Source organism: Propithecus coquereli, unplaced genomic scaffold (genome assembly GCF_000956105.1).
Source record: "Propithecus coquereli isolate 6110/MARCELLA unplaced genomic scaffold, Pcoq_1.0 Scaffold355, whole genome shotgun sequence".
Classification (NCBI taxonomy): domain Eukaryota; kingdom Metazoa; phylum Chordata; class Mammalia; order Primates; family Indriidae; genus Propithecus; species Propithecus coquereli.
The window spans coordinates 379,554-407,357 of NW_012149230.1; the positions used below are offsets into that span (position 1 = coordinate 379,554).

The window sequence follows — 27,804 nt, forward strand, 5'->3', positions numbered from 1 at the left end:
ATTGCATAGAAAAACTTAAAAATACAGAAAAGAAAATCAAACAAACAAAAAACACTGGATACTCCACCAACACTGAAACAACCACCACTAAATTTTTGGAGACCATCCCTTCATTTGTCTCTCTCAAAAGTTCATATAAATACATAATATTACAGAGTTTTATACTATACATGCTACATTTACATTTTTCTATTTTTATAATCACTTCCTCCTTATCTCCACTTCTTTTCTCACCTCCCTCAAGGTAATAAATATTAACAGCCTAGTATATATTCTTCCATACCTACCTCCACGTGTGTCCAATCACATACATATTTAAAATACATAACTGTATGATCATTATTTTAACAAAAATGGAATAGTGTATACATACATTTTTGTTATAAAGCAATTATTTATCAAAACAGTGTGGAAATACATCGAAGCCAGCTAGTATAGATATAAATACAACCCATGTTTAAAATTACTCTCACGTAGTTCCATAATATAGATATATCACAATTTATCCAACCATTCCCATATTAATAGGCATTCACTTTGTATCCAGTTGGGCCTTCCCCCCGCTACAAACAATACTTCAATAAACATGCTTATTTATATTCTTATGAATTGATGCTGTTTTTATTTCTATGTGACAGATTCCCAAAAGTGAGACTGCTGGGTCTACGGGTATACATAGCTAACATTTTAAATATATATTGCTGAATTGCTGGTGGAAATATAAGTTATATAACCTTTAAGTAAGAGTAAATTATTTCCCAAACCTCAATAGCAAAAGATCTCTTAATTTTTGCCAACTCCATGAAGTGGAAGCTTCATCTAATTAGTCATTTTAATTTGCATTTCCCTGAGTAATATTTAGATTCAAAATATTTTTGTAGGTTAACAGTCATTTGGAATTGCTCTTCTATGAAGAAACATCCAGTCCAGAGGTATTAAAGACTTGAACGTAAAAAATAAAATTATCAAAATCTTAGAAACAAATTTAGGTATGGCAGCTAGGGGTTAAGGATACCTCTTTCAATTCAAATGAGCAAATCAAGAATCTAAAAAGGAAAAGATATAAATATTTTACTATAAAAATAAAAATGTGACTTTATTAAAAATGTAACAAATGCTAGATTAAGAAAAACATTTGCTACACAAATAACAAAGGATTAATATCTAAAATATATAAAAAGTACCTCTGGATTTATAAGAAAAGGCAAATAAACCAACAGAAAAATAGGCAAATATATATAGGCAATTAATTGAAAATAATTTGAAGAATAGTAAAGTATGACATCTGAATGAAGGCTTTCATTTGTCCATTATTTTTCTCTAGTGTGAATTTTCTTATAACTTCTAAGATTTAATATGCTTAAATGTTTTTCTACATTATGTTTATAAAGTATCTCTTTAGTGTATATTTTCTGTGAATTTCTAATGAAGATTTCCCACATTCACAAAATATAGTTTATAAAATTCATCTTGTGGAGTTGACACCTGGATGAATGACTTATTGTTCTCTATATTAACTGAGTTTCTCTCTGATGTATTTTTTGATGTACAGTAAGGCTTGAACTACTCCTGAAGGCTTTTCCACATTCATTACATTTATAGGGTTTTTCTCCAGTATGCATCCTCAGGTGTACAGTAAAGTCAGAGTTTGTTCTGAAGGCTTTTCCACATTCATTACATTTATAGGGTTTTTCTCCAGTATGCATCCTCAGGTGTACAGTAAAGTCAGAGTTTGTTCTGAAGGCTTTTCCACATTCTTCACATTTATAGGGCCTCTCCCCGGTATGAATTCTCTGATGTAGAGTTAGCTGCGATAGGGTAATACAACCTTTTCCACATTCCTTACAGGTGTAGGGTTTTTCTCCAGTATGTGTTCTCCAGTGCACTGTAAGGTATGAACCCCTCCTGAAGGCTTTTCCACAGACATCACACTTGTAGGGCTTCTCTCCACTATGGATTTTCTGATGCTCTGTGACATGTACCATCTGGCTAAATGCTTTCCCACAGTCATTACATTTAAATGGTTTCTCTCCAGTATGTGTTCTCTGATGGGTATTAAAGCCTGAATTACTTGTGAAAACCTTTCCACATTCATTACATTTATAGGGTTTCTCTCCAGTATGCCTTTGTTGATGCACAGTAAGCTGTGATGTATTAGTGAAGGCTTTCTCACATTCATTACATTTGTAGGGTTTTTCTCCAGTATGTGTCCTTTGATGTACAATAAGGTATGACTTAGTCCTGAAGGATTTTCCACAATCGTAACATTTATAGGGTTTCACTCCAGTATGAATTTTCTGATGCTCCTTGAGATTAACCATTTTGGTGAATGCCCTCTCACAGTCGGTACATTTATATGGTTTCTCTCCAGTATGAATCCTCTGATGTACAGTTAAGTGTGATTTTATTCTGAATGATTCCCCACATTCGTTACATAGATAAGGTTTTTCTTCAGTATGAATACGCTGATGTATAATTAGAGAAGAAGAACGCATGAAGGCCTTTCCACATTCATTACATTTATAAGGTTTCTCTCCTGTATGCATTCTGTGATGGACAGTAAGGCATGAATAATTAATGAATGCTTTCCCACATTCATTACATTTATAGGGTTTTTCTCCTGTATGAATTCTCTGATGTTCTGTGAAATTTGCTATGCGGTTGAATGCTTTCCCACATTCACTACATTCATAGGGTTTTTCCCCAGTGTGAGTTCTTATATGTACAATAAGGCTTGAATTACTTCTGTAGGCTTTTCCACATTCATTACATCTAAAGGGTTTCTCTCCAGTATGTATTCTCTGATGAACATTAAAAATTGTGGTATTCTTAAAAGATTTTCCACACTCATTACATTTATATGGTTTCTCTTCGGTATGGGTCTTCTGATGTACACTAAGATATGACTTATTCCTAAAGGCTTTCCCACAATCATTACATTTGTAGGGTTTCTCACCATTGTGAGTTTCCTGATGTCTTGCAAGTTTTGATTTGTCACTAAAAGCTTTCCCGCATTCACTACATTTATAGGGTTTCTCTCCAGTTTGAATTCTCTGGTGCTGATTAAGACGGGCACACTGGCTAAAGGATTTTCCACAGACATTGCATTGATAAGGTTTCTCTTTAGTATGGATTCTCTGATGTACCATAAGTGAAGAAGAAGCAATGAAGGCCTTTCCACATTCGTTACATTTATAAGGTTTTTCTCCAGTGTGAATTTTTTTATGCTGACTGAGATATGAAGGCTGGCTGAATGTTTTCCCACACTCATTACACTCATAAGGTTTTTCTTTAGTGTGAGTTCTTTGATGTTGAATGAGTAATGACCTATAACGAAAAGCCTTTCTGCATGTACTACATTCATAGGGTTTTTCTTTATTATTAGATTTTTTCCCCAAGGTAAGTTCTGAAGTTTGCCTTATGGCTTTGCTACCTTCCGTAACCTTGCAAATTATCTTCCCCAAATGGGTATTTGTAATCAAATCTAAATTCTCTGTGAAATTTTCCTCATGTGTTTGGCATTTGCTGTGGGACTCTTCTGTAATAACTGCTGGTTCTGGAATAAGAACAGATCCAAATCTAAAATCTCTTTGACTAGTGGGAGTTTTCTTGTGTGTAATTGTTCTTCGACTCAAATGACTCTCCTGACTATTTTGCAATCTTAATATCCTGTCATTCCATTTCCATAATTCTCCCATTCTGGAATCCCACAGACCACTCTCTGTGAGTTTCCCTACTATGGCCTCCTGTGATAAATCTTCAGGAATATCATCTGTTAGTGTAGCATTCTTGGTTGCAGGTTTGGTCTCCAAGTCTAGGAGATAAAAAGAGAAAAATCAAATAACTCCTTTCCTAAGCTGAGGAAATCTCACTAAACAGAATAATAAAAGTGAAAAATGGGATGATAATATATAGTTCAAATTAATTTTTTTCTAGGAAGAAGAAGGTTGGATTAAAGGAGGCTAGTTGAGCAAGAACCAAAGTAGCAAATTCAATTAGATTTTCTCCTATTAAAAACATTCATTCATGGTAACCATCCTAGAATCTAAGTCTCTCAAATATTTCTTCCTCTTCTCATTTCCTTTAGAGTCAACTTCTTCAGGGAGTATTCTTCATAAATTGTCACACTGCCTTGCTGCCCATCTACTCCACAAACCAGACATTTGTCTCCAATCACACTTTCTTTCTATTTGTTCTCATTCTTGATTGACTAGCATTGTTGTGAGGGCTTTCTCAAATTTCCATGGAAGAATAGTATATTCAAATCTTTGTACATATCTTTTAATAAAACTTTTGTGGAAGAAAACACTTCGATTTTCAAAAAGTGAGTTGAACAGCCAACTAGTCAAAAATTAATATATAACTATTACTTATACTTACTGATATTTTAAATAGTGACAATTACTTAATCAAGGGTAGCTTCTGCAACTTTTTTATGGACCCTAAGAACATTTCTGACAGTTTGTCAAAAATTAATTAAAAAAATTCTACTGCAGGTTACTGGTCTTACAACTTGTTTATATGTGCAATATATATAAATATATATACACACACACAGATATACACACACACACACACACACACATATATATATATAGATGGACAGAGAGAGAGAGAGAGATAGGGTCTCAGTCTGTTGCCTGGGCTAGAGGGCAGTGGAGTCATCCTAGTTTACTGCAACCTCAAACTCCTGGGCTCAAGTGATCCTTCTTCCTCAGCCTCCTGAGTAGCTGGGACTACAGGAATGCACCACCACACACTTGGCTAATTTTTCTATTTTTTTGTAGAGACAGGGTCTTTTTTTTTTTGAGACAGAGTCTCGCTCTGTTGTCTGGGCTAGAGTGCTGTGGCGTCAGCCTAGCTCAAAGCAACCTCAAACTCCTGGGCTCAAGCAATCCTCCTGTCTCAGCCTCCCAAGTAGCTGGGACTATAGGCATGCACTACCATGTCTGGCTAATTTTTTCTACGTATTTTTAGTTGTTCAGCTAATTTCTTTCTATTTTTTTTAGTAGAGATGGGGTCTAGCTCTTGCTGAGGCTGGTTTCGAACTCCTAAGCTCAAGCAATCCTCCTGCCTCGGCCTCCCAGAGTGCTAGGATTACAGGCATGAGCCACCGTGCCTGGCTAGAGACAGGGTCTTGCTCTGTTGCTCAGGTTGTTCTTGAACTCCTGGCCTCAAGTGATGCTCCCACCTTAGTCTCCCAAGGTGTTAGGATTATAGGCATGAGCCACCACACCAAGCCTTGCAATTTAATATTTTCTATGCCACTTTTATACTTTTTAAAAATTTTAATTCATTTGAAGGTAATCATATATAAATGTTTAAAAACAAATTCAATAAAAAACTTTTCTGGACAGTGGAATGGTTTTATAACTTTAAAACTCACTTTTTAAGTAATAAATTTTGTTTAAGTTATTTTGCTTTTATGAAATTTAAATTAATTTTCTGTCATGCTGTTGCTTTTATTTTTTATCATTTTTTCTTTTACCTTTAAATAGTTTTAATTAGTTTGAGTATATTTTTTTGTTTCCTAGGACATTATATTGCCAATATCTGACAAAAATTTTTTTCTGTCAGAATAAAAGCTATAGAAAACACATCTACAACACCAACTTGGGAGTCAAGAACTAGTAATAAAAGGTCAAAAGAATATAAATTTGTAAAGCAGGCAAAGTTGCTATGAAATTCAATAAAAGTATAAAAGCTTAGGGTGTAAAAAGGTTGTTATATTAGCAACTAGAAATTTTCTTCAAAAAATTTACTTGCAGAAACTTCATTAATATTAAATCCTCATCTTTCTTGAGTGAAAGCAAAAGGTCACTCCAAAACAACAAGAAGAAAAAACAAATAAAAACTTTTACATTTGAGAGAGCTGTACTTTGGTAATGTCAGACTAGGTAATTTGGACCAACATTATCGCTGATAATAATTTGGAAATCTGTATAAAAAAGAGAAAAAAAGTCTGTTTGAAAGCATCTGAAAGCTAGAAAGACTTAAAGAATTACAATGAGAAGAATGAAACCCAGAAAGACAGATACTACCATCTGGTTTTGTATAGCCAGTGAGATAAGAATAATTTTAAATTTTTAAGTGGTTGAAAAATGTATCAAAAAAGAATGATATAATGTGACATATTAAAATTGTATGAAATTCAAATTTCAGTGTCCATAAATGAAGTTTTAGTGGAACACAACCACACTCATTGGTTAACATATTGTCTATGTTTTTGTGCTACAGCAGCAGAATGGAGAATTGTAACAGAGAACAATGACCCCACAAAGCCTAACATATTTGCTGCCTTGCCTTTCACATTAAAAGTTTGCTGGCTTCTAAATTAGACAGATGGTTCACTTCTCAACAGATTCTATGTAAGACAGAAAACAATGAAATGATATCTTCAAAACTTTATTAAATTCTTTATTAAAAGGATTTGTTCTGTAAAATTTGGATTCAGTCAAAAGGCTGCACTCAAGGATCCAGAAAACCACATGTGGCCCCAAGGCTGAAGGTTCCCCACCCCAAAGTCTTACCCAAAATATTCTCCAAAAATGAAGGTCAAAATAAAGATGTCTTAGGCAAAAAAGAGAGAAAAGAATATGGCACAAACATATCTGAATAAAAGGAAATATTAAAGGCTGTTCTTTAGGCAAAAGAAAAATATCTTAGATATAAGCTTAGCAATGAAAAAAAATGAAGAGAAAAGAACGGTAAAAATATGGGTGAGTTTAATGCACTGACTGCCACATTAGGAAAAAAAAATTTTTCCTTGGGGCCATAGTGTTTTATTAGAACAAAATGATCTTTTCTAATTTGTTATTTTTTATTGTTTTCTGTAAGTGAGTTATATGCAACACAATTCACATTTTTAGAAATAAATTGTCAATATTAATTGTAACAATGAGAACATCAACAAGGAAGATTTTTATGAACCAACTGCAGGGTTTTGCTTCATGTGGCCCTGGCCTCAAAACTAGCCTGAGTTAAATATACAACTCACATGGCAGTAAATGTGTTAAATGAATATGTGACCTGTCATATATAGAATTAAAACACATAATTTCAAAAATATAAGTGAGGAATAAGCTGTTTATAGTCCTTATATTGCTTGTGAAGAAGGAAAAACCTGTATTAGACATTGAATCAAGGATGCATGCTTTAATCTCAGTATTAACCACTAAACAAATAATTTAAAATGTTGTAATTACCAAATTATCAGAGGGAGAAAATAGAAAAATAAAAGGTGATAAATCCAAAGGGAGGCATGAATGGGGAGAAAAAGAATAAAGAACAGGCAAAACACTTTCACAGCTAAATGGCAGAGCTAAAGATTATGCAAATGTATTATGTACAAATGGACTGAACACTCCAAAAGACACAAACCGTCAGATTGGTTAAAAAAATTAACAGTATGCTACTTATAAAAGAAACACATAAAATACAAAGATATATAGAAGGTGAAAGTGAACAGGGGAAAGAAGATATATAAACAATAATCAAAGGAAGCATGCTACAGTAATATTAATATCAAGCTAAACAGAATTCAATGCAAAAACTATTAACAGATAAGACACTTCAAAATGACTAAAGGTCCAATTTACCACAAAGATATAATAATTCTAACTTTGCATTTACCTAATAACATAGCTTCGAAATACATAAAGAAAAAAGTTAAGTGAACTAAAATAAGAAACAAATTTACAGTCTCACTAGCAGACCTAAAAAAAATCCTTCTCAACTGATAGAATAAGCTTTAAGTACACAGATTTTAGCAACATAATTAACATACTAACCTCTTGACATATATAGAACACTGTACTCAATACCTAGACTATACATTTTTTCAAGTGTACTCAAAATGTTTACAGAAATGTATCATGTGGTAAATAAAGCAAGTTTTAAGAAATCTGCAAAGGCTGAAAAAATACACAGCACATTTTTTGAACACAGTAGAACTGAAGACAACAAGATTACTAGAAAATTCCCGAATGGCACAAAATTAAGAAAAACACTTCTAAATAACCCAAGGGTCAAAGATAACACAATAGAAATTATTAAATATCTTAAACTAAAAAGTTATGAAGATGACACATAAAAAAGTGTGATATAGACCTGACAGCTCTAAATAACCAGAAAAGAAGAACGGCCAAGAATCAATGGTGTAAGTAAGTATCCAATTCAAGAAGTCAGAAAAGATCTACAAATCAAATCCTAAGAAGGTAAAAAAATGAAATAATAAAGAGCAGAAAGTAATAAAGCAGAGATCAAATATATAAGAAAGACAATTTAAAATGGTTCTTTAAAAGCCAGATGATACAGATAAACCCTTGCAAGACTGACTGAGACAAAAAAGAAAGAGGACACAAGAAATCAGTACCAGGAATGAAAAGTGGCACATCACTTCAGATCCATATAAACATTTGAAAGATAAACAGGGGACAGTATGCCAATACAATTAAAATTTAGATTAAATTGAGTAATTCCTAAATAAACATAATTTGTTAAGCTGAAAATTATAAATAGCAAATATGAATAGTCCTGTAAGTACTAAATATATAGAAGCTGTAATTAAACACTTTTCACAATAAAAGCTTGAGGCCCAGATGGCTTCCCGGTGAAGTCCGTGTCCCATAAGAAATATTACTTTCCCTCTCTCACAACTCTTTCTTTCCTCACTATACGCTGTTGACCTTGCCTCGCATTTTAGAAAATATGGCAGCTATCAGAATAGATGCCTCAATCTTCCCACCACCAGTAGACCTACACATGCACCCATCTTCTCCGTCGTTCCCAGTGTTACAACACAGGAGGTGACCTCTCTGCAAATTAAAGGTAAATTCTTCCTTTCCATTCTAGATTTTATCTCCTTTAACCTCCGCAAACACTTTAGTCCTTCAGTGATTCTCTTTGTCTGGCAACATCAATTTCTCCCTCTCCATTGAGATAATCCTATCAGCACTCACATATGCCATAGAAACTTTCATCTCAAAAATAAAATGAGTATTTTTCTTTTTCTTCCATTAAAAAAATTTTTTTAAGAGATGGGGTCTTGTTCTGTCGCCTAGGCTGGAGTGCAGTAGCATGATCATGATCATAGCTCACTGCAGCCTTGAACTCCTGGGCTCAAGAGATCCTCCCCACAACCTCCCGCAAGCCCGGCCTCAGCCTCCCAAGAAGCTGAGACGCAGGCGTGCGCCACACGCCTGCTGAGTGTCTTTCTTGACTCCATTCTTTCCTCTAGTTGCCGCCCCATTTCTCTTTTCCTCTTTCCAAGGGAAAAAAATCCCTTCTCTAAAGAGTTGTTTAAAACTATCTCCAGTGCCTACCTTTCACTCACTCTTTTAAGTACATATAATAATATTTGATACATAAAAAGCATACACATAACATGTGTGAGTTGAGGAAGGCATCATAATAAAATGAATACTCAAATGAACTAGATTCTATTTATTTCTTTCCATCTCCACTACCATCACCCTAATCAAAGTTACTGCCATATCTTGCCTAGACTATTGTAACAACTTCAACTTAACTGTCTGCTTTATGCACCCTGAAGTTCAATCTCTATAAACAGGGTTATTTTCTAAAAATCCTTAATTAAATCCTTCCGTGCTTTTGTCCTCACTTATACCATCTACAAAGCCCTGCATGGCCAGCTCCTAACTCTCTGATCTTACCCTGTACCAGCTTCCCCTCACTTCTGTCACGGCAGCTTCCTCTGATTTCTGAAACACGTGACATACTTTTCTGTATCAGGCCCTTTGCATTGCTGTGCCCTTTGCCTGGAATGCTTTTCTCCTCTGTCCTCTGGTGGCTTCTTCTGACCCTTCAGGCCTCAGCTTAAACGTCACTCCTCAGAAGCTCCCCTGAGGGAGCTGAGGGAGACACCCTCATGTCACCCAAATTACTCTTTCCTGTCCCCCAGTTTATCTCATAGCGGAAAGGCATTGCAGCTACCATTTAGTTTGTTTTTATTTATTTACTTGCTAATTGTCTATTGCTCAAAATTTAATCTTCATGAGGGCAGGCACCTGGTCCGTTTTATTCACTGCTGTAAGCCCTAGTACCTAAACTGGTTTACAATATATAGATGTATAAATAAATACTGATTAAATAAATGAATATTGTATTTTGATTCTCAACCAATTCCTTGCTTGCATTCTCAATTAGTTAAGAACCTGGAGGAGGGGAAGAGGGTTCCCCCAAGGTTTCAGCAGGCTTACTGGTAAAGAAAGTTGAATAACGAGTAAATAGGTTTATGTTAAAAAAAATCAGTGGGGACCCTTAAGAGAGCATTTTCAAGAAAATGAAGGAAGAAATGTCAGATAATTGTGAAACAAATGAGAAAAACATAAAGTTAACTAGAGAAGATAGACCTGAAAGGGATATTTTATGCATGTTCGAACGAAAAAGAAATAAAGGAATAATTATGAAAATCATGTCCCCAAGAAAGCAGAACAGGATGGGATAGGGAACCAAAAGTGGAGGACAGAGAGAGGGGGAGACAAGGGAGTGACAGGGATAGCTGAGAGACAGGGAGAGCTTTTCCTCTGAGACAGCTTTGAGCAAAGCTGCCCCCTATACTTGAGATGCTCTGTTGAACATCCCCCCATGACCTGTTACTTGAAATAAATCCCATCATCCTGGTTCTGATTAACTCACTTGGATAGGAGGTTCTTGAAATTTCTTTCACCGTGGCCCATGGTCCTTTCCCATTCTCCAAATAGAATATCATGTCTGGTTTGGAAACTGCAAGTCCTGGTCAGAGAAAAATAAACAGGATTTGATTGGAGCTGTGCAGAAGAACTATTGCCCATTTCAATCTCAGTTCTTAATTTTCTGTGCAGAATAGCCATTACAGAAAGTTTCAGAATTACACTGTCTAATACAGTTGCCAAAAGCCACATGTAGCTATTGAAATTTGAATTTAAATTAATTAAATTTTAGGACAGGTGCAGTGGCTCACGCTTAAAATCCTAGCACTTTGGGAGGCCGAGGTGGGAGGATCACATGAGGCCAGGAATTGCAGACCAGCCTGAACAAAAGCCAGACCCTGTTCTCTATAAAAAGTAGAAAAATTAGCCAGGTGGGGTGATGCGTGCCTGTAGTCCCAGCTACTCAGGAGATTGAGGCAGAAGGATTGCTTGAGCCCAGGTTTTTGAGGTTGGAGTGAGCTATGATGATGCCACTGCAGTCCAGCACAGATAAGAGAGCAAGACCCTATCTCAAAAAAAAGGTAAAATTTAAAATTCAGTTCTTCAAATGGACTACCCAAATTTCAAATACTCAAAAAGGACAAGTGGCTAGTCCCTGCCATATTAGACAGCACAGCTACAGAACATTTCTATCACAGCAGAACATTCTATTTTACAATGATGTTAGATGGTTACAAAGGTATCTCAAAGGAGCTCAGCACTATGATCCTGGTTTGGTGGGATAATAGATCATGGGAATAATATGAGTTTAGGAAGAAAATGAATTTGTTCCTTTCTTTCTAGAGGTAGTTATAACTCCCATTAATGGAAGTGGCTAGAAAAAACTTTGGTTCAAAATCTGTGGGATTGTCAACAATCTCCTAGATGCCAATGAAATGTGTACTTCTTATCTTACAATGCTCAGAGCATTTGGTTAAGAGTGAGGAATAGCATAACTCCCAACAACATGCCCCTAAAATTAAGAGATTTCGATGCCTAAACTCTAAACCAAAATTCAGTTAAGTACTTCAGAGGCTCTGTATCTTGGGCAAACCTGGTCAAACGGGCAGGTATATCAGCACAGAAGAGGCATTATCCTTACCCAGGGAGACTAGGTTCCTGTAATTCTCTAGCATCACATCCTTGTGCAGGTTCCTCTGTGTAGGGTCCATCAACCTCCATTCCTCCAGTGTGAAGTCTACAGCCACGTCCTTAAATGTCACTGATTCCTGAAATAATTACACTGTGATCACCCAGAGACTATACAATTACACTTGTTAGGCAGACTATTACATAGAAAACTAGGGAAGAACTCCAGAAATCAGAATCACTAAATGATTATGTAGGTCAACCAGTTCATCCCTTATAGGGTATATAAATCTCTCCAGTGACAAGAACTTAAAACCATAAAAGGAAGCTTATTCCATCTTCAGAGTATCACCTGATAGCAGGATTTTTTTTTTTCAGACTAAATCCAGCTTTCTATAAATTCTAAATATTAGTCCTACTATATTATCTGGAGTCAAACAGCATGGTTTCCTACCTCCCTAGAAAGTATTTAAAATACTTGACAACAGCTAGTAGTTTCCACTCAAATCATCTTTCTTCCACAAAACCCTGGCTTATCTAAAATATCAATTTTCTTTCAATTCTAATCTATAAAATATGGCTTACTAAAAGATATATTTTATCATTCAGATTGTGGTACAGAATACTATACACACACACTCTTGTATAAAAAATAGAAGAATGAGTTATAAAATTTTTTTAATGGTTTCTTATTGGGAGAAGGAGGAAATAGAGTAGAAAGGAGGCCTGGAATAGAAGATAAACTCTTTTGAGTATTTGTTTTATAGGTTTGAATTTTGAACCATGTAAATTCTTCATATTATAAAACAAAAATTAAAATTTAAAAAAGCAATCCCTAAAAATTAAAAGTAAAATGAAACTAGTTGGTAGCATACCCATTCATCAGAGAGGAACTATTTTGAGTGACTTTAAAACACTGTATATCCCTTGTGAGATATACCCTGAGGAGAAAAAGAGCTGAAAAACAAAAACAAAAACAAAACGTTTTCAGTAAATAATCATATTGATTGTAGTGGAAACGCTATTGTGTAACTGCTGCCCGTGGAGTATTGCATAAGCAAATTAGCATACTGATGTCACTGAGAACTAATAAATTTGGCATGGAAGAAAGAAGATATAAATGTAGTATTGATGAGATTAGGTTAAAATCTCCATAGTTCCAAATCTGAATTAGAAATATCACTATAGGTTCATGAAGTATTTTATGTTTAAGGAAAAAAAATGTATTTCCTAGCGTTGTGTACTGAAAAGGCCTAGAAACAATAATAAGGAAGCATTATGCAAGCCAGATTGTGCCTCTAAATATCACTTCCCACTAAAAGGAACCAGGGTCTGGAACATTCTGACACATTAAAAATCAAGGAAGCTATCAAAGACTGCCAATATCATATCTAAGACACAGGAAACAATCTGAAGAGGCTTCCACTGGCCAATGATGTGACAATTTGAGCATCAATAAGGATTTCAAAATATCTAACACAGTTATATTCATGAGTTGATAATAAATTATTTAAAAATCCTTCCTTGATCATCTTTGGAAAATGCCTGAAAACTGGTAAATAAGGAGAAGGAATCAACTGTTTGTCCTTCCTTTCCTATGCAAACTATACGTAGCTTGTATAGTAATCAAACATAATTAAATAAGAAGGAGCAAAGGATTAGAGTATCACCACTTTGCAACCCCTAATGAATTAAAGGATGATCCAGGGCTGCTAACATAAGGGAAAGGCCTCAATTAGGCAATTACATATCTTTTGGTGGTAAATACCAGCAACATGAAATAACACTGCCAAAATATCTTAAAAAATCAAAATATGAATCTGATCAGGATCTAACTAACAATTTAAAGAAAATACAGGGGCAGAGGAGCACATTAAATAATCCCATGGGGATGCAATCAGTAAAATCCATATTGTGTGAAGTTCTAAATTAATGCTGTCTAATAGAAATATAATGCAAGCTATATATGTGATTTTATATTTTCTAGTAGCCACATTAAAAACAAAAAGTAACAGGTGAAATTAGCTTCAATAATATGTTTTATTTAATCCAATATATACAAAATATTATCATTTCAACATGCATCAATATAAAAATTATTGAGATACTTTATATTATTTTTTATCATACTAAGTCTTTGAAATATGGTGTATATTTTAAATTTATAGCACATCTCAATTTGGACTAGTCACATTTCAGGTAGTCACATGTGGCTAGTGGCTTATGTACTGGACAACACAGTTCTACAGTACAAAAGACCTGGTTTCTTCAATAAATGACTACAAAGGGAAAAAAAGAGGGAGGGGGAAACCTCTACATTGAAAGTGATCTAAGAGGCTAGGCGCTGTAGCTCACACCTATAAACTTAGCACTCTGGGAGGCCGAGGCTGGAGGATCCCTTGAACTCAGGAGTTTGAGACCAGCCTGAGCGACAGTGAGACCCTGTCTCTACTAAAATAGAAAAAAAAAAAATTAGCCTGGCATCATGGTGCACGCCTGAGTCCCAGCTACTTGGGATGCTGAGGCAGAAGGACTGCTTGAGCCCAGGAGTTTGAGGTTGCAGTGAGCTATGATGAGGCCACTGTACTCTACCCAGGGCTATAGAGTGACACTCTGTCTTGGAAAAAAAAAGTGATCTAAGACAGTGGTCCCCAACCTTTTTGGCACCAGGGACCAGTTTCATGGAAGACAGTATTTCCATGGACGGGGTGGGGAGGATGGTTTTGGGATGATTCAAGCACATTGCATTTATTGCGTACTTTATTTCTATTATTATTACATTGTAATATATATTGAAATAATTATACAACTCACCATACCGCAGAATCAGTGGGACCCCCTGAGCTTGTTTTCCTGCAACTAGATAGTCTCATCTAAGGGTGGTAGGAGACAGTGACACCCAAAGTGTGTTGCTTATGTCTGGTCTACTCTATAATCTCGTTTTGGTTGTTGACATGGCAGAAAACCCTGCCTCACAAAGATAGAATATTGGAAATGGAAGCAGGCTTTTCAGTGGTTTTGTGGAAATCTCAGGGTATTCCGCTTTGACTTTCATCCAGAACATACGGAGATTTGAAGTTGTCTCAAACATACTTTTAAGGCCACCATCATTTCGATCTCAAGCAGCTGATCCTCTTCTAGCACGGACAAAGTCGATTCACCTGGCTTATTCACAAATGTGTTGCGGATCCATTCCTTCCCAGTTCATGGGTCTTTTGTGGTTGGGAATTAATGCTCAGATTCTTTTGAAAGCTAAGATAGGTGATCATGCACCGGCTGGGAGAAAGAAGGCCCTGGCTCAGTCTCTTTCAAAATCTTTTCTACTGTTTGAAACATGTCAAAAGTCTCAATGTTCATTCGTTACCCCCATAATTCCAGTTTGGCTTTGAACTCAGCCACTTTATCTGTCGACTTGAACACAGCTGTCGTTCTCCCCTGAAGTGACAGATTGAGTTGGTTGAGCAGGTTGAATATGTCACACAAGTAAGCAAGTTTGCGACCCATTCTGTGTCGCTGAAATGTGCTGCCAGTGGTGACGGTTTTTCTAAAAGAAATCTCTGGACCTGCTCTCATAACTCAAAAACTCTGGCCAGTGATCTACCTTTAGGAAGCCATCTCACTTCTGTGTGTAAGAGAAGACGTGAGTGCTCTGCGTCCATCTCCTCACAGAGCTAGGAGAGCAGATGTGAGTTAAGGTCTGTACTTTAATGTGGTCGATAACTTTAATCACATCCTACAAAACGTTGTTTAGTTCAGGTGGCATTTTTTGGCTAGCCAGCATTTCTCTATGGATGACACAGTGCATAGACTCACATTCAGAAGTGACCTCCTTGACCCGAGTAGTGAAACCAGAAAGCCGTCCAGTCATGGCAGCCGCTCTGTCTGTGCATATACTGACACAAAATGACCAATTTAGTTTTCCTGATTTGTAGTCATTTAAAGATTTGAATAGTTCTGCAGCTGTGGTGTTGGTTGGCAATGAAACTGCACATAACATATCCTCACGCACATCCTCCTGAAAAATATATTGCACAAAAACAGGCATTGTTGCCTTGTTGTCAATACTGGTAGACTCCTCAACCTGGATTCTGTACCATGGTGACTCATTAATCCTCTCTAACAATTGTGCCTCAATATCCTCTGTTATTTTATCAGTTCATCTCGTTACGGTGCTAGCTAAAAGAGGAACACGTACCACCTTTTTAACTGTACCCTCTCCTAAAAGTTGATGGCAAATATCTTTAGCAGCAGGCAGGATCAACTCTTTATCAATAGTAAAGGGCTTCTTAGCTTTAGCAAGCTGGTTAGCCACTAAGAATGATGCTCTCAGTGTATGCACATTTGATGAAGTGGTGGCCTTCAATAATTGCTTCTGTTCTTTGTGTTCACGTTTTTTTCTTTTGAAAAACCCTAAAGGCCTTTTAATGCAGGGTGCTTGGTCTCCATGTGGTGAAGCAGTTTTGAAGGTTTCATGGCTTGTTGGATAGACAGTTACCACATATCATACAAAGTGGGCTCGGAGAATGTGAATCACTTGTTACAATGAACCTGTAATTTAAGTAGGTCTCTTGGAAATTTTTTTTACATGCAGCTTTCATTTTGTTGGCAGTCTTAGACTCTTCTGCTGTCTCATCATTGGGTCTTTCCCCCTATTCAAAGAAGCCCTCCAGTGATGTTTGTTTTTTACTCATTTTTGCTAGGGTCAGCTTTGCAGGCTTAACCAAAACTGTGACTGAGACAAGTGTGCAGCGTGGGAAAGAGGTGCAGATGGAAGCGGTAAATGAAATAATGGGCAGGCCACGTGCAGACTAAAATAAATGTTGGATTCTAACTTAAAGCCTGTCACCAGATGCAGCTGTACAATTAAAGTACATGAACTCACTTGCCACTATAAAGCCTGCCACCAGATGCCCCTTAATTGTCACTTGCCACTCACTGATAGGGTTTTGATATGAATCTGCAAGCAACTGATTTACTATGGTCTCTATGCAGTCCAATCTCTCTGCTAATGATAATCTGTATTTGCAGCTGCTTGTCAGTGCTCAACTTAGATCCCTCGCATGCACAGTTTACAGTAGGGTTTGTGCTCCTATGAAAATCTAATGCCACCGCTGATCTGACAGGAGGCAGAGCTCAAGCAGTGATGCGAACGGTGGGGAGTGGCTGTAAATACAGATGCAGCTTTGCTCACTTGCCCACTGCTCACCTCCTGCTGTGCAGCCCAGTTCCTAACAGGCCACGGACCCGTACCAGTCCATGGCCCAGGTTTGGGGACTACAGGTCTAAGAGACATAGCAACCAATTATACCACAAGAATCAACTGTGGAAACAAATATCAATTGAATATTTGATGATACAAAGTTTCAGTGTTAATTTTTTAGTTGTAAAAATGGTAATATCATACAGTACTTAGAATTTAAAAATAATCCATTAGAGATATATGATAAAATATTTATAGATTAAATTATATAATGTTCATATTTGCATCAAAATAATTAGAGAGGGTATGATTACAGGTGAAATATGATTGTCCATGGGTTGATAACTGTTTAAGATGGGCAACAAGTTCCTAGGATTCATCAAACTAGTCTCTCTACTTTTGTATGAATATGGTGTTATTATGTGTCAGATACTGTTCTATGGGCTTCTAATACATTGGCTGAATCATCATAAAAAGGAAGATGCTATTTACAGATAAGGAAAGTGAGGCACAGAGAGGTCAGGTGTCTTGCCCGAGGTCAAAGAAGAGGAATAGTCTAGATTCAAATCCAGGCAGTCTGAGTCTAGAATCCAAGCTTGTAATCTTGTAACCACTGTGATCTATGATCTAGCAAATTAAGAACCCTGATTAGCTGACTACTCAGGCAAAGAGATCAAATTAGATCTTATCTGGCTAAAGTCTGTTCTAGATCACAAGAAACATATTTCCTCTGGGAAAACATCCTCTGGGGTGTTTTTCTACCATTTAGATATGTATGCTTGATGTGTCAACTACATCTTTTTATACTTTTGGACCTCTAGATTTTTAAAGCATGTTTTAGATAATTCTGCTAATAATAAAACATGGCAAATGTGAGAGATAATGAGAGTTCATAAACTTCATTGTTAATCAGTTCACATGTGCCTAATTCAAATTGTTTATTGGGTTTTGTTTACTGGGTTTTGTTTTCTTTTCCCACCAAGAACTAAGCCCCAGAAAAAACCTGAGAAGGTCCTCATCTCTCACCTCTGGCTTACCTTGAGGCTCTGTGCAAGCAAGAAGTGACTAAGGCAGAGTTGTAACCTGCCTGCCTAAGAGGAAAAGGTATGCCTGATATGTCAAAGACCCCTTTGGCAGTCACTGAAGACTTACGGGTTTAAGGGCTTTAAGGAAATCCATGCCTAATCATTAACTAATCACTATGTTAACCAAGCAGAGGTTACAATGGCCATATGCAACAAAGAATACAGACTTTACAGATTAGTCCAGGCAGCATCAGCAACAATTGCAACAAGAAACCCTGGGGAAGGGAGAGTCTGGTTTCCACAGTTGCCACATATTATTTAAAATATCTGGCTTTTGACAAAAAATTACAAGACACACAAGGAAACAGGAAAATATGGACCCATACACAGTAAAATAAAAGGCAGTCAACAGAAATTTTCCCTGAGGAAGTCAAGATGTTGTAATTATTAAACAAAGACATTAAGGCAGCTATTACAACTATGTTCAAAGACCCAAGAAAACCATGTGTAAAGAATTAAAAGAAATTAAGAGAATGATATTTTACTCAATAGAAATTCTGGAGTTGAAAAGTACAGTAACGTAAATAAATGTATCAGTAAAACATACCAAATTTAAACATATATTCACTTAACAAAAGAGCCTAATAATACCGGAAGCGAAAATTTGTAGAATAAAAGGGACAAAGAGAATTCAACAGTAATAGCTGGAGACAGTGAAAGCAGTGCTCAGGGGAAATTTACAGCTGTAAAATGCCTAGACTTAAGAAAGAAGACATCGAACCAATAACCTAAATTTATACCTTAAGGAACTAGAAAAGAAAGAATGAACTAAATTTTTTAAAAAAGCACAAGGAAGAAAATAAAAATGTCAGAATGGAGATAAAAATAGAGAGCAGAAAAATAGAGACAATCAACAAAGGCAAAAGTTGGTTCTTTGGAAAGATTAAAAAATGTCAAACCCTTAGCTAATGTGACTAAGAAAAAAAGAGAGAAGACTCAAATTATTAAAACCAGAATGAAAGAGAAGACATTTATACTGACCTTAAAGAAATAAAAGGATTATGAGGGAATACTATGAATAATTGTATGCCGACAAATTAGATAACCTAGATGAAATGAACAAATTCCTAGAAAGACATAAACTACCAAAACAGACTCACAGACAACATGGAAAAGTCTAGACAGATCTATAACAAGTAAACTTCCCACAAAGAAAAACCTGGGTTCAGATGGCTTCACTGGTGAATTCTACCAAACATTTTAAGAAGTAACACCAATCCTTCACTAACTCTTCCCCTAAATTGAAGGGAATAATTCCATACTCATTTTATGAGGCTAACAGCACCCAAACTAGACAAAGATATCAAAAGAACACTACAGACCAATATCCTTATGAACACAGATACAAAATTCTCAACAGAATACTAGCAAAGTGGATTCAGCAATAAATAAAATATAGTATATGCAATGGCTAGATGGCATTTACCCCAGGAATACAAGATTTATGTACTATCCAAAAATCAATCAATAGAAAAAAGAATATATTAATAGAATAAAGAACAAAAACTGCATAATCATCTTAACAGACTCAAAAAAGTATTTGGCAAAATTCAACAAACATAGAAACAAACATCATCAACCTGATAAAGATCCTCTATGAAAACCCACATCTAAAGTTATACTTTCTGGCAAACAGCCAAATGCATTCTCCCTAAGATCATGAACAAGACAAAGATGTGCCCTCTCCTTACTTCTATTAAATATCATACTGTAAGTTTTCACAAAGGAAATTAGACAAGTAGAAGAAATACAAGGTATCCCGATTAGAAAGGACAAAGTAAATTTCTATATGCAAATGATATAATCTCTGTTTACAGATGAAATTATCTTGTATATAGAAAACCGTAAGAAATACAAACACGCTCCACACACACACAGGCCTGGCTTGAGAGCTCACTCCTGTAATTCCAGCTACTTGGGAAGCTGAGGTGGGAGGATTGCTTGAGCCCAGGAGTCCAATGGGGGCTGTAGTGAGCTATGATGATAGCCCTGCACTGCAGCCTGGATGACAGAGTGAGACACCAGCTCTAAAACTAACTAACTAAATAAGCAAAACAAAACAAAAAAACCTACCACAACTAATAAGCTAATTCAGCAAATTTCAGGATGCAAGATCAATACATATAAGGTCAATTATTTTTAAATACTAACAATGAACACTTCAAAAAGCAATTAAGAAAAAATCCATTTATAGTAGCAAAAAGAATAAAACACTTAGGAATAAATTTAACAAAAGATGTGTAAGGCTTGCACACTGAAAACTAAAAAACATCATTGAAAGAAACTGAAGAATACATAAATAAGTGGGAAGGCAACCTACATTCACGTATTGGAAGATTAATCTTGTTAAGATAGCATTATTCCCCAAATTGATCAACAGATTCAACGCCAGCCCTATGAAAATTCCATCTGGCTTTTTTTCCTGAAATACAAAAGCTGATCCTAAAATTCATATGGAAACACAAGGGCCCCCCAATAGACAAAACAATCTTGAAAAAGAACAAAGTTGGCGGGCACCCATACTTTCTAATTCCAAAACTTACTTCAAAGCTTTGATGCTCAAGAACAGTGTGGTGCTGGCATAAGGACAAATGTTAATATTTACATCAATGGAAGAGAATTGAGAGTCTATAAATAAATCCTTACATTTATGTTCAGTTGATTTTCAACAAGGGTACTAAGACGATTCAATGGGGGGCGGAGAATAGCGTTTTCAACAAATAGTGCTAAGACAACTGGATACTTACATGCCAAAAAATAAAGCTGAATCCCCACCTCAGACCATATACGAAATTAACTCAAAAATGGACTATAGACCTAAATGTAATAACTAAAACTATAATATAAAACTCATAGAAGGACAATCTCCATGACCTTCAAATGGATTCTTAGATATGACAACAAAATCATAATAGACAAAAGAAAAAAACCAGATAAGCTGGATTTCATCAAAATTAAAAACTTTTATACCTTAAGAGACATCATTAAAAACTCAAAAAGACAATCCACAGAATGTAAGGAAATATTTACAAACCATTTATCTGGTAAAACAGTTATATCTAGAATATACAATGAAACTCTTACAACTCAAAAATAAAAAGACAGTATGTTAGAACTCAAACAAAAAAATCAACAAGAAAAAATCAAACAACCCCATCAATAAATGGGCAAAGGACATGATCAGAAACTTTTCAAAAGAAGACACAATAATGGCCAGCAAACATATAAAAAAATGCTCAACATCTTTAATCATTAGGGAAATGCAAATCAAAACCACAATGAGATATCACCTAACTATAGTGAGAATGGCCTTTATCAAAAAGTCCCAAAACAACAAATGCTGGCGAGGATGTGGAGAGACAGAACACTCTTACACTGCTGGTGGGACTCCAAATTAGTACAACCTCTGTGGAAAAGAATATGGAGATACCTCAAAGTGCTAAAAATAGAAATACTATTTGATCCAGCAATAGCACTATCAGGCATCTACCCAAAGGAACAAAAGACATTCTATAATAAAGACATCTGCACGTGAATGTTTATGGCAGCACAATTCACTATTGCAAGGATGTGGAAACAACCCAACCGCCCGTCAATCCATGAGTGGATTAATAAAATATGGTATATGTATACAATGGAATACTACTCAATTACAAAAAACAATGGTGGTCTAGTACCTCTTGTATTTTCCTGGATAAAGCTTGAGCCCATCCTCTGAAGTGCAGTATCACAAGAATGGAAGAATAAACACCACACGTATTTGCTATCAAATTGGCACTAACTGATCAACTCTAAGGTGCTCACACAGTAGTAATATTCATTGCGGGTTGGGGGGTGGGGGTGGGTAAACTCACAACTAATGGACATGGTGAGTGTTTTAGGGGGAGGGCATGCCTCCAATCCTGGCTTGGGTGAGGCAAAGTCATAACATGTAACCAAAATGTTTGTACCCCCATAATACCCTGAAAAAAAAAAGCAAAAAAAAAAATGGGCAAAGGACTTGAATAGATATTTATCCAAAGAAGATACACAAATGGCCAATACAGACATGAAAAGATGCTCAAAGCCCTTAGTCATCAGGAAAATGATAAGATACTATAAGATACAATAAGATACCATTTCACTCCTAACAAGATGTGTATAATCAAAAAGACAGACATTACCAAGTGTTGTGGAGGATGATGAGGCATTGCATCCCTCATATGTTGCTGGAGGGAATATAATATGGTGCATCTGCTTTGGAAAACAATCTGACAGCTCCTCAAATGGTTTAACATAGAATTATCATATGATGTAGCAATTCCAATCCTAGGTGCATGTACCCAAGAGAAATGAAAACATATGCTCACACAAGAACCTGTACACAAATGTTCACAGCATCATTATTAACTGCCCCAAAGTGGAAACAACTTAAATATCCATGAACTGACAAATGGATAAATAATACGTGGTAGAACTATACAGTTGAACATTATTTGGCCATAAAAAGGAATGAAATACTGATACATCCTACAACACGGATGAACCTTGAAAACATTATACTAACATGAAAGAAGTCAGTCACAAAGGACTACATATTATATAATTCTATTTATATGAAATTTCCAGAATAGGCAAATATATATAGACAGATTAGTAGTTGTCAGAGGCTGTAAGGAAGGGGAATGGAGAACACTGCTAATGGGTATAGGGTTTCTTTTTGAGGGTGATGGAAAGTTCTGGAATTAGCAGTGATGGTTGTACAACTCCAAATATATTTAAAACCCACTGAAATGTATACTTTGTGGATTTTATGGTATTACCTTAAAAATTATTATTGATGATAATATCTTACTAAATTATTATTAAAAATACTGCCAGAAAGACAATATTTTTTCCCTCTTAGGGGAAAACCAGGTAAAGAAATAATCATGAAAAATCATAGGTTGTGTTATGTGAAGAGCAAATCAGGCTGGGTGCAGTGGCTCGCGCCTGTAATCCTAGCACTCTGGGAGGCTGAATCGGGAGGACTAGTTGAGCTCAGGAGTTCAAGACCAGCCTGAGCAAGAGCGAGACCCTGTCTCTACTAAAAATGGAAAAAAATTAGCCAGCAACTAAAAATATAAAATATTAGCCAGGCGTGGTGGCATGTGTCTGTACTTCCAGCTACTTGGGTGGCTGAGGCAGGAGGCTCACTTGAGCCCAGGAGTCTGAGCTTGCTGTGAGCTAGGCTGACACCATGGCACTCTAGCCTGGGCAACAGAGCAAAACTCTCTCAAAAAAATAAAAATAAAAAAAGAACAAATCAAATATTGATTACAGAATGCAGAAGTGAGAATTAAGCCTTGAAACACAGTCAAGCAACGTAAACTTCCTCTGGTATGTTGGATAACCCTTAGACAGGCTTGTGAGACAATGGTCTAATATGACAATGAAAGGGTATATGTTTATCTTTTGCCTTATTTCTAAGTTTTGGATAATTTTTCTTAACACAATAAATTTTTAATTTTTATTTTTTCTGGAAAAGTCAAGTGTATTCTGTACTCACAAATAAGAAAGTAAGCTTTATAAATATAATGAAATAAAGTATCTAAACCAATTTAAACTCATCTTAAGACCATATTCACCAATGTTGATGTATTCTTGACATTTTTAATAGTACAGTATTGGGTCTTACAATGCAAAGCAAGAATCCGACTGTGATGATAGAGGATACTTTATCATTAGCAATTCTGATGTTTGACTATCTGCCAGACTAGCGCCGCCACCTCTGAGAGAAACGAAATCTGTTAGGTTGATACCACAGGCCCTGGGAATATCACATCTATCAAATATAATATTAATCATGAACTTGCATTTAACTGGGAACATTAAGAATTAGGGGCAGTAAAAGAGGCATTTTCTCTTTATTTCTCTTATATATAAGAGGTTAGGTATTACCTTTACCAATTCTGTTTCTTCTCCCTGAAAGTGAAGATCTTCATCTGGCTGGGTAACTTTAGGACTCTAAAGGGACACAGGATAAGAACACTCAGTGACAGGCTGCCTGTGACAGAGCCTCAGCAAGCACCACCAATCCACACGGATGTGGTATATGTGGGATGACCTCTTTCATGGTTTTACTTAGGACTGAAATTAAGGTCCCATGTAACATTCAATTATAATCTTCTTTCCCCTTGTTTGAGACAATGACAAATACAGACATGATTGAAGAAGATATAACTGCATGATTTTAAAGGCAGCTTTTAACAAAGAACCTATCAAAACAAAAGTAAACTTATAATAAAGGGCCTTCAGACACTCCATAATTCTGCTTTTTCATATGGGGAAGATATCTATTTCTCAGAAAGTATCTATCTTGCTCGAGAATAATATTCAAAACCTATTAACACCATCTGTTTTCTACAACTGAAAAACTATTTCAGAGTCTAGGGGAGACATGATTCAGTAGTCACTTAAGAAATATTTCAGCAACCCCTCATAACATCGTTTTCTTCCAAACCTGAAAAACTGTATCTTCATGAGGGCCTGATTTCATAAACAAAAGGAAATTTTAGTTTACCTTCTAGTAGTGGTTATGGATTCAGATTTTATGCCATTTAAAAAATTATAAGTAATAAAACTATACACTTAAATTTCATTAGGAAAAAATGTTATCCTAGTTGCTCCCTCCCAAGTTCTTATCTAAAAAAGTAAATATTCAGTTTCCAGAAAATTAATGATGATATGAGCCCTCAACCTCTGGTAATTAAGGATGGACTTGATCAGGCTGTGACACGTGACTAGAAAAATATGGTTGGACCTAGTGATCAAGTGCAACATTTCATAATTTATCTTTTCAAGGGTATGTTTTAAGGACTATTTACATGTTACACACCCTGGCTACAAAGAATGAAAGATCACTACTACAGGTTATTACAGGTCATTACAATAATAAATTATATTTGTCAGTATTACTTTTCTTCAGAATCCCCTATTTTAAAAAGTCACTGCTGAAAGACAGCTTTTATCACATTATTTTATCCTAAATACACTCAATCACACATATATACACGTGTATTTAAATGTCTTCAGGGAAATATTAAAAGATTCATCTTAAATATCTAATTTCCAGCCCTATCTGTCACAACTTTATGACTTTAATCACTAGCTCACCCACTGTTCTCTGCCCCTGAGCTTTGCCCTGAAACTCCTTTCTCACCTGAAGTATCCTCACTTTATGTCAATTTAAATCCCACTTGTAATTGGGTACCAGCTTAAATCTAACTATCCTCATGAGCTTCCTGTGACTTCACTAATGTCCTTTCTCTTTCCTTACATAGCACTCATCATCTTTATCATACTGCTAAGCAACTACTATTCACCTAAATAAATTATGTAACTATTCCTTTTGTATGCCTTACCCCAATGAGACTGTAAGCTCCCTACAGCCATGCCCTGTATCTTAAACATGTTCTTTCCCTCAGTGTCATCTATTAAGTCTGATCACTTCTTAATGGGTAGAAAAGAGATCACTGAGAGTAGCACAAAGGGAATGGTCCCTATGAATTAGGGTTAGGGGTGTGTGTGTGTATTTGTGCACATATTTTTTTCCCCAAAATTTCCTGAACAAAATTTTCCAATTGAAAAATATTCCATTCTGCTATCCCATAAATAACTGAAATTTTCTGGGAACAATACAAATTTAACATCAAAACTGAAGATGCCTATCATAATTAAAGACAGCCCAGATATTTTTGGAAAGATCACGTGTCCAGATATTTGGTTCAATAAGTATAGTGAATCCTGCTATAGATTATAGCCTTTACTGTGATGAAGCCAGTTTTCATGGGTCAATTTGGTTTAGTTCCTAGAAGGGGTGTGCATAAAGTAGAAAGTCACAAGACTTCAGGAAAAATAAACACACTCTCAAACCAAGACAGCAGGTCAGAAAAAGAGGAAATACCAACTTACCAGAGGTCCAACTGAAAAAACCACAGCAGCCATAATCTCTGCCTCTGTGTCCCCGTCTCTGGAAAGAGTGGAGTCCTGCAGAGACATCTCTGAGGAAGAGAAACAAGCCATGAAAACCACTCCTTTCTTGGGAATTTCAGACTCACCAAGTTGGAATCCTGATATACAAGTAAACACGACCTCCCTAAGGAAACACAAGAGTAACCCCCAAGATCAGTGAAGGACAAAGATCCTTGCTCCTGGAGATCTTGATATTTTAATACTGTTAAATGTAGTCACAACTAGCAGGCCAGACATTGTATAAGGAGCTTTTAAAATACTTTCTCATTTAATCTTCACATTAACCCAATAGGAATAGTATTCCCATTCCATAGATGAGGAAATTGAGGCTTAGAAAAATTAAACTATTTACCTAAGGCCGTGAAGATACATGACTCCAAATCAATCTCATTCCAAAGCCTGTACCTTTTCCACTAAATCAACATGCTGTGTAAAGTGAAAGAAAATAATTCAATCTTTCTTTGCCACAATCACCTACTCATTTAACAAATATTCTAAAAATCTTTTTCTGGCTTTTCCTGTGAAAAGTCAATTTCCTAAAATTTTCAGAGACCTCAGCTTGATGTAAGGAAAACACTACAACTTCAAAATTTAAATGATATTGGAAACCCTGACATGTCCTCCCAATCTCATATTCAAATAGATCTTTATCCTTTCTATATCAGGCAAACCTAAATAAAAAGGAAGCAGGGATAACAATGATAGAAGGGATATGAACTTCAATGCACAATGCATTAAGCATTAGTCCTTTTATATTAAAAAAAAGTACATGCCTAATACAGGTTTTATACTGTGGAGAAACAGGGTGGCAGAGACCTTATTCAGGTATGCCTGGGCACTGGTTCTGCTTGTCTAACTCTGAGTAAGGATATGGTCTTGCTGATGCCGAGTCTGGTTCAAGAACCAGCGTGCCTGATTTATGGTATTCCCTTATACCAAATGGTACAGAATGTTAATATAAATTCTTCTAGAATATAGTATTAGTCTCGTAAATTAAAGGGCAGTGACATAATAAATATCAAGTCTTTGAGAAACTCTACCTTGTGCAAAAAGTGTTACAAGCAACTACACCACCCTTCAATTAGGAACTTTGTTACGCTTAAACATGCTCAATCCACTCCTGCCCTGAATGTGCACCTTGCTTCCCATAAGGTTCAGTAGCTTTTGCTCAATAAACACAGCAGGACTTAATCTAACCTTACAGTTTACACCAATCAGAAGCTCATCTGAAATGATACTTGCTGTACTTAACCATTATCTTCTGAAAACAAAGAGAATATTAAGATATAAAGCAAGGCTGTCATGAATGCAAAGAACATTAGAGATACTGAGAAATGAGACAGATACGAGTATAGTGAAACTTATACTGTTAAAGCTGCCAAATTAATTTTCTAACTTAAAAAGGAGACCAGGGTTGAGTTAAATCAAGAAAATATGTGAATATTTTAAAAATGTAGAGTAGTCTGTTTTATGACATGGGGTTTCGCTAGGTACAATGAAAACCTTTTGGTGGAAAAGAAACAATGAGAAGTTGAGGGAGGAAAAACAGTGTAGTGTAGAGGTAAGACTTGGATAAAGAAAACAGAGGAGATTTCGTTATTGAAGCGTCAAGGTTGTTAAAATATACCCCAACAAACAAAATAGACTCCCTGTGGCTAAAATGAGCCACACCAAAAGCAGAGTCTAAAGGCTAGCAGAGTTAGTCAAGTATCCCTCTGTTACTAACTGCCATAAGGTTTCTTCCCTG

At 35.9% G+C, this 27,804-nt stretch overlaps 1 protein-coding gene across 1 annotated transcript; it reads right to left on the minus strand.

Moving 5' to 3' along the window:
* Window positions 1-1,508: 1,508 nt before the first annotated feature.
* Window positions 1,509-26,084, minus strand: ZNF624 (zinc finger protein 624). Its single transcript, XM_012651398.1, is given in 6 exon segments — window positions 1,509-1,609; window positions 1,679-3,814; window positions 10,660-10,755; window positions 11,794-11,920; window positions 23,985-24,050; window positions 25,998-26,084. Coding segments are annotated over 6 exon segments (2,613 nt in total).
* Between the last annotated feature and the right edge of the window lie 1,720 nt (window positions 26,085-27,804).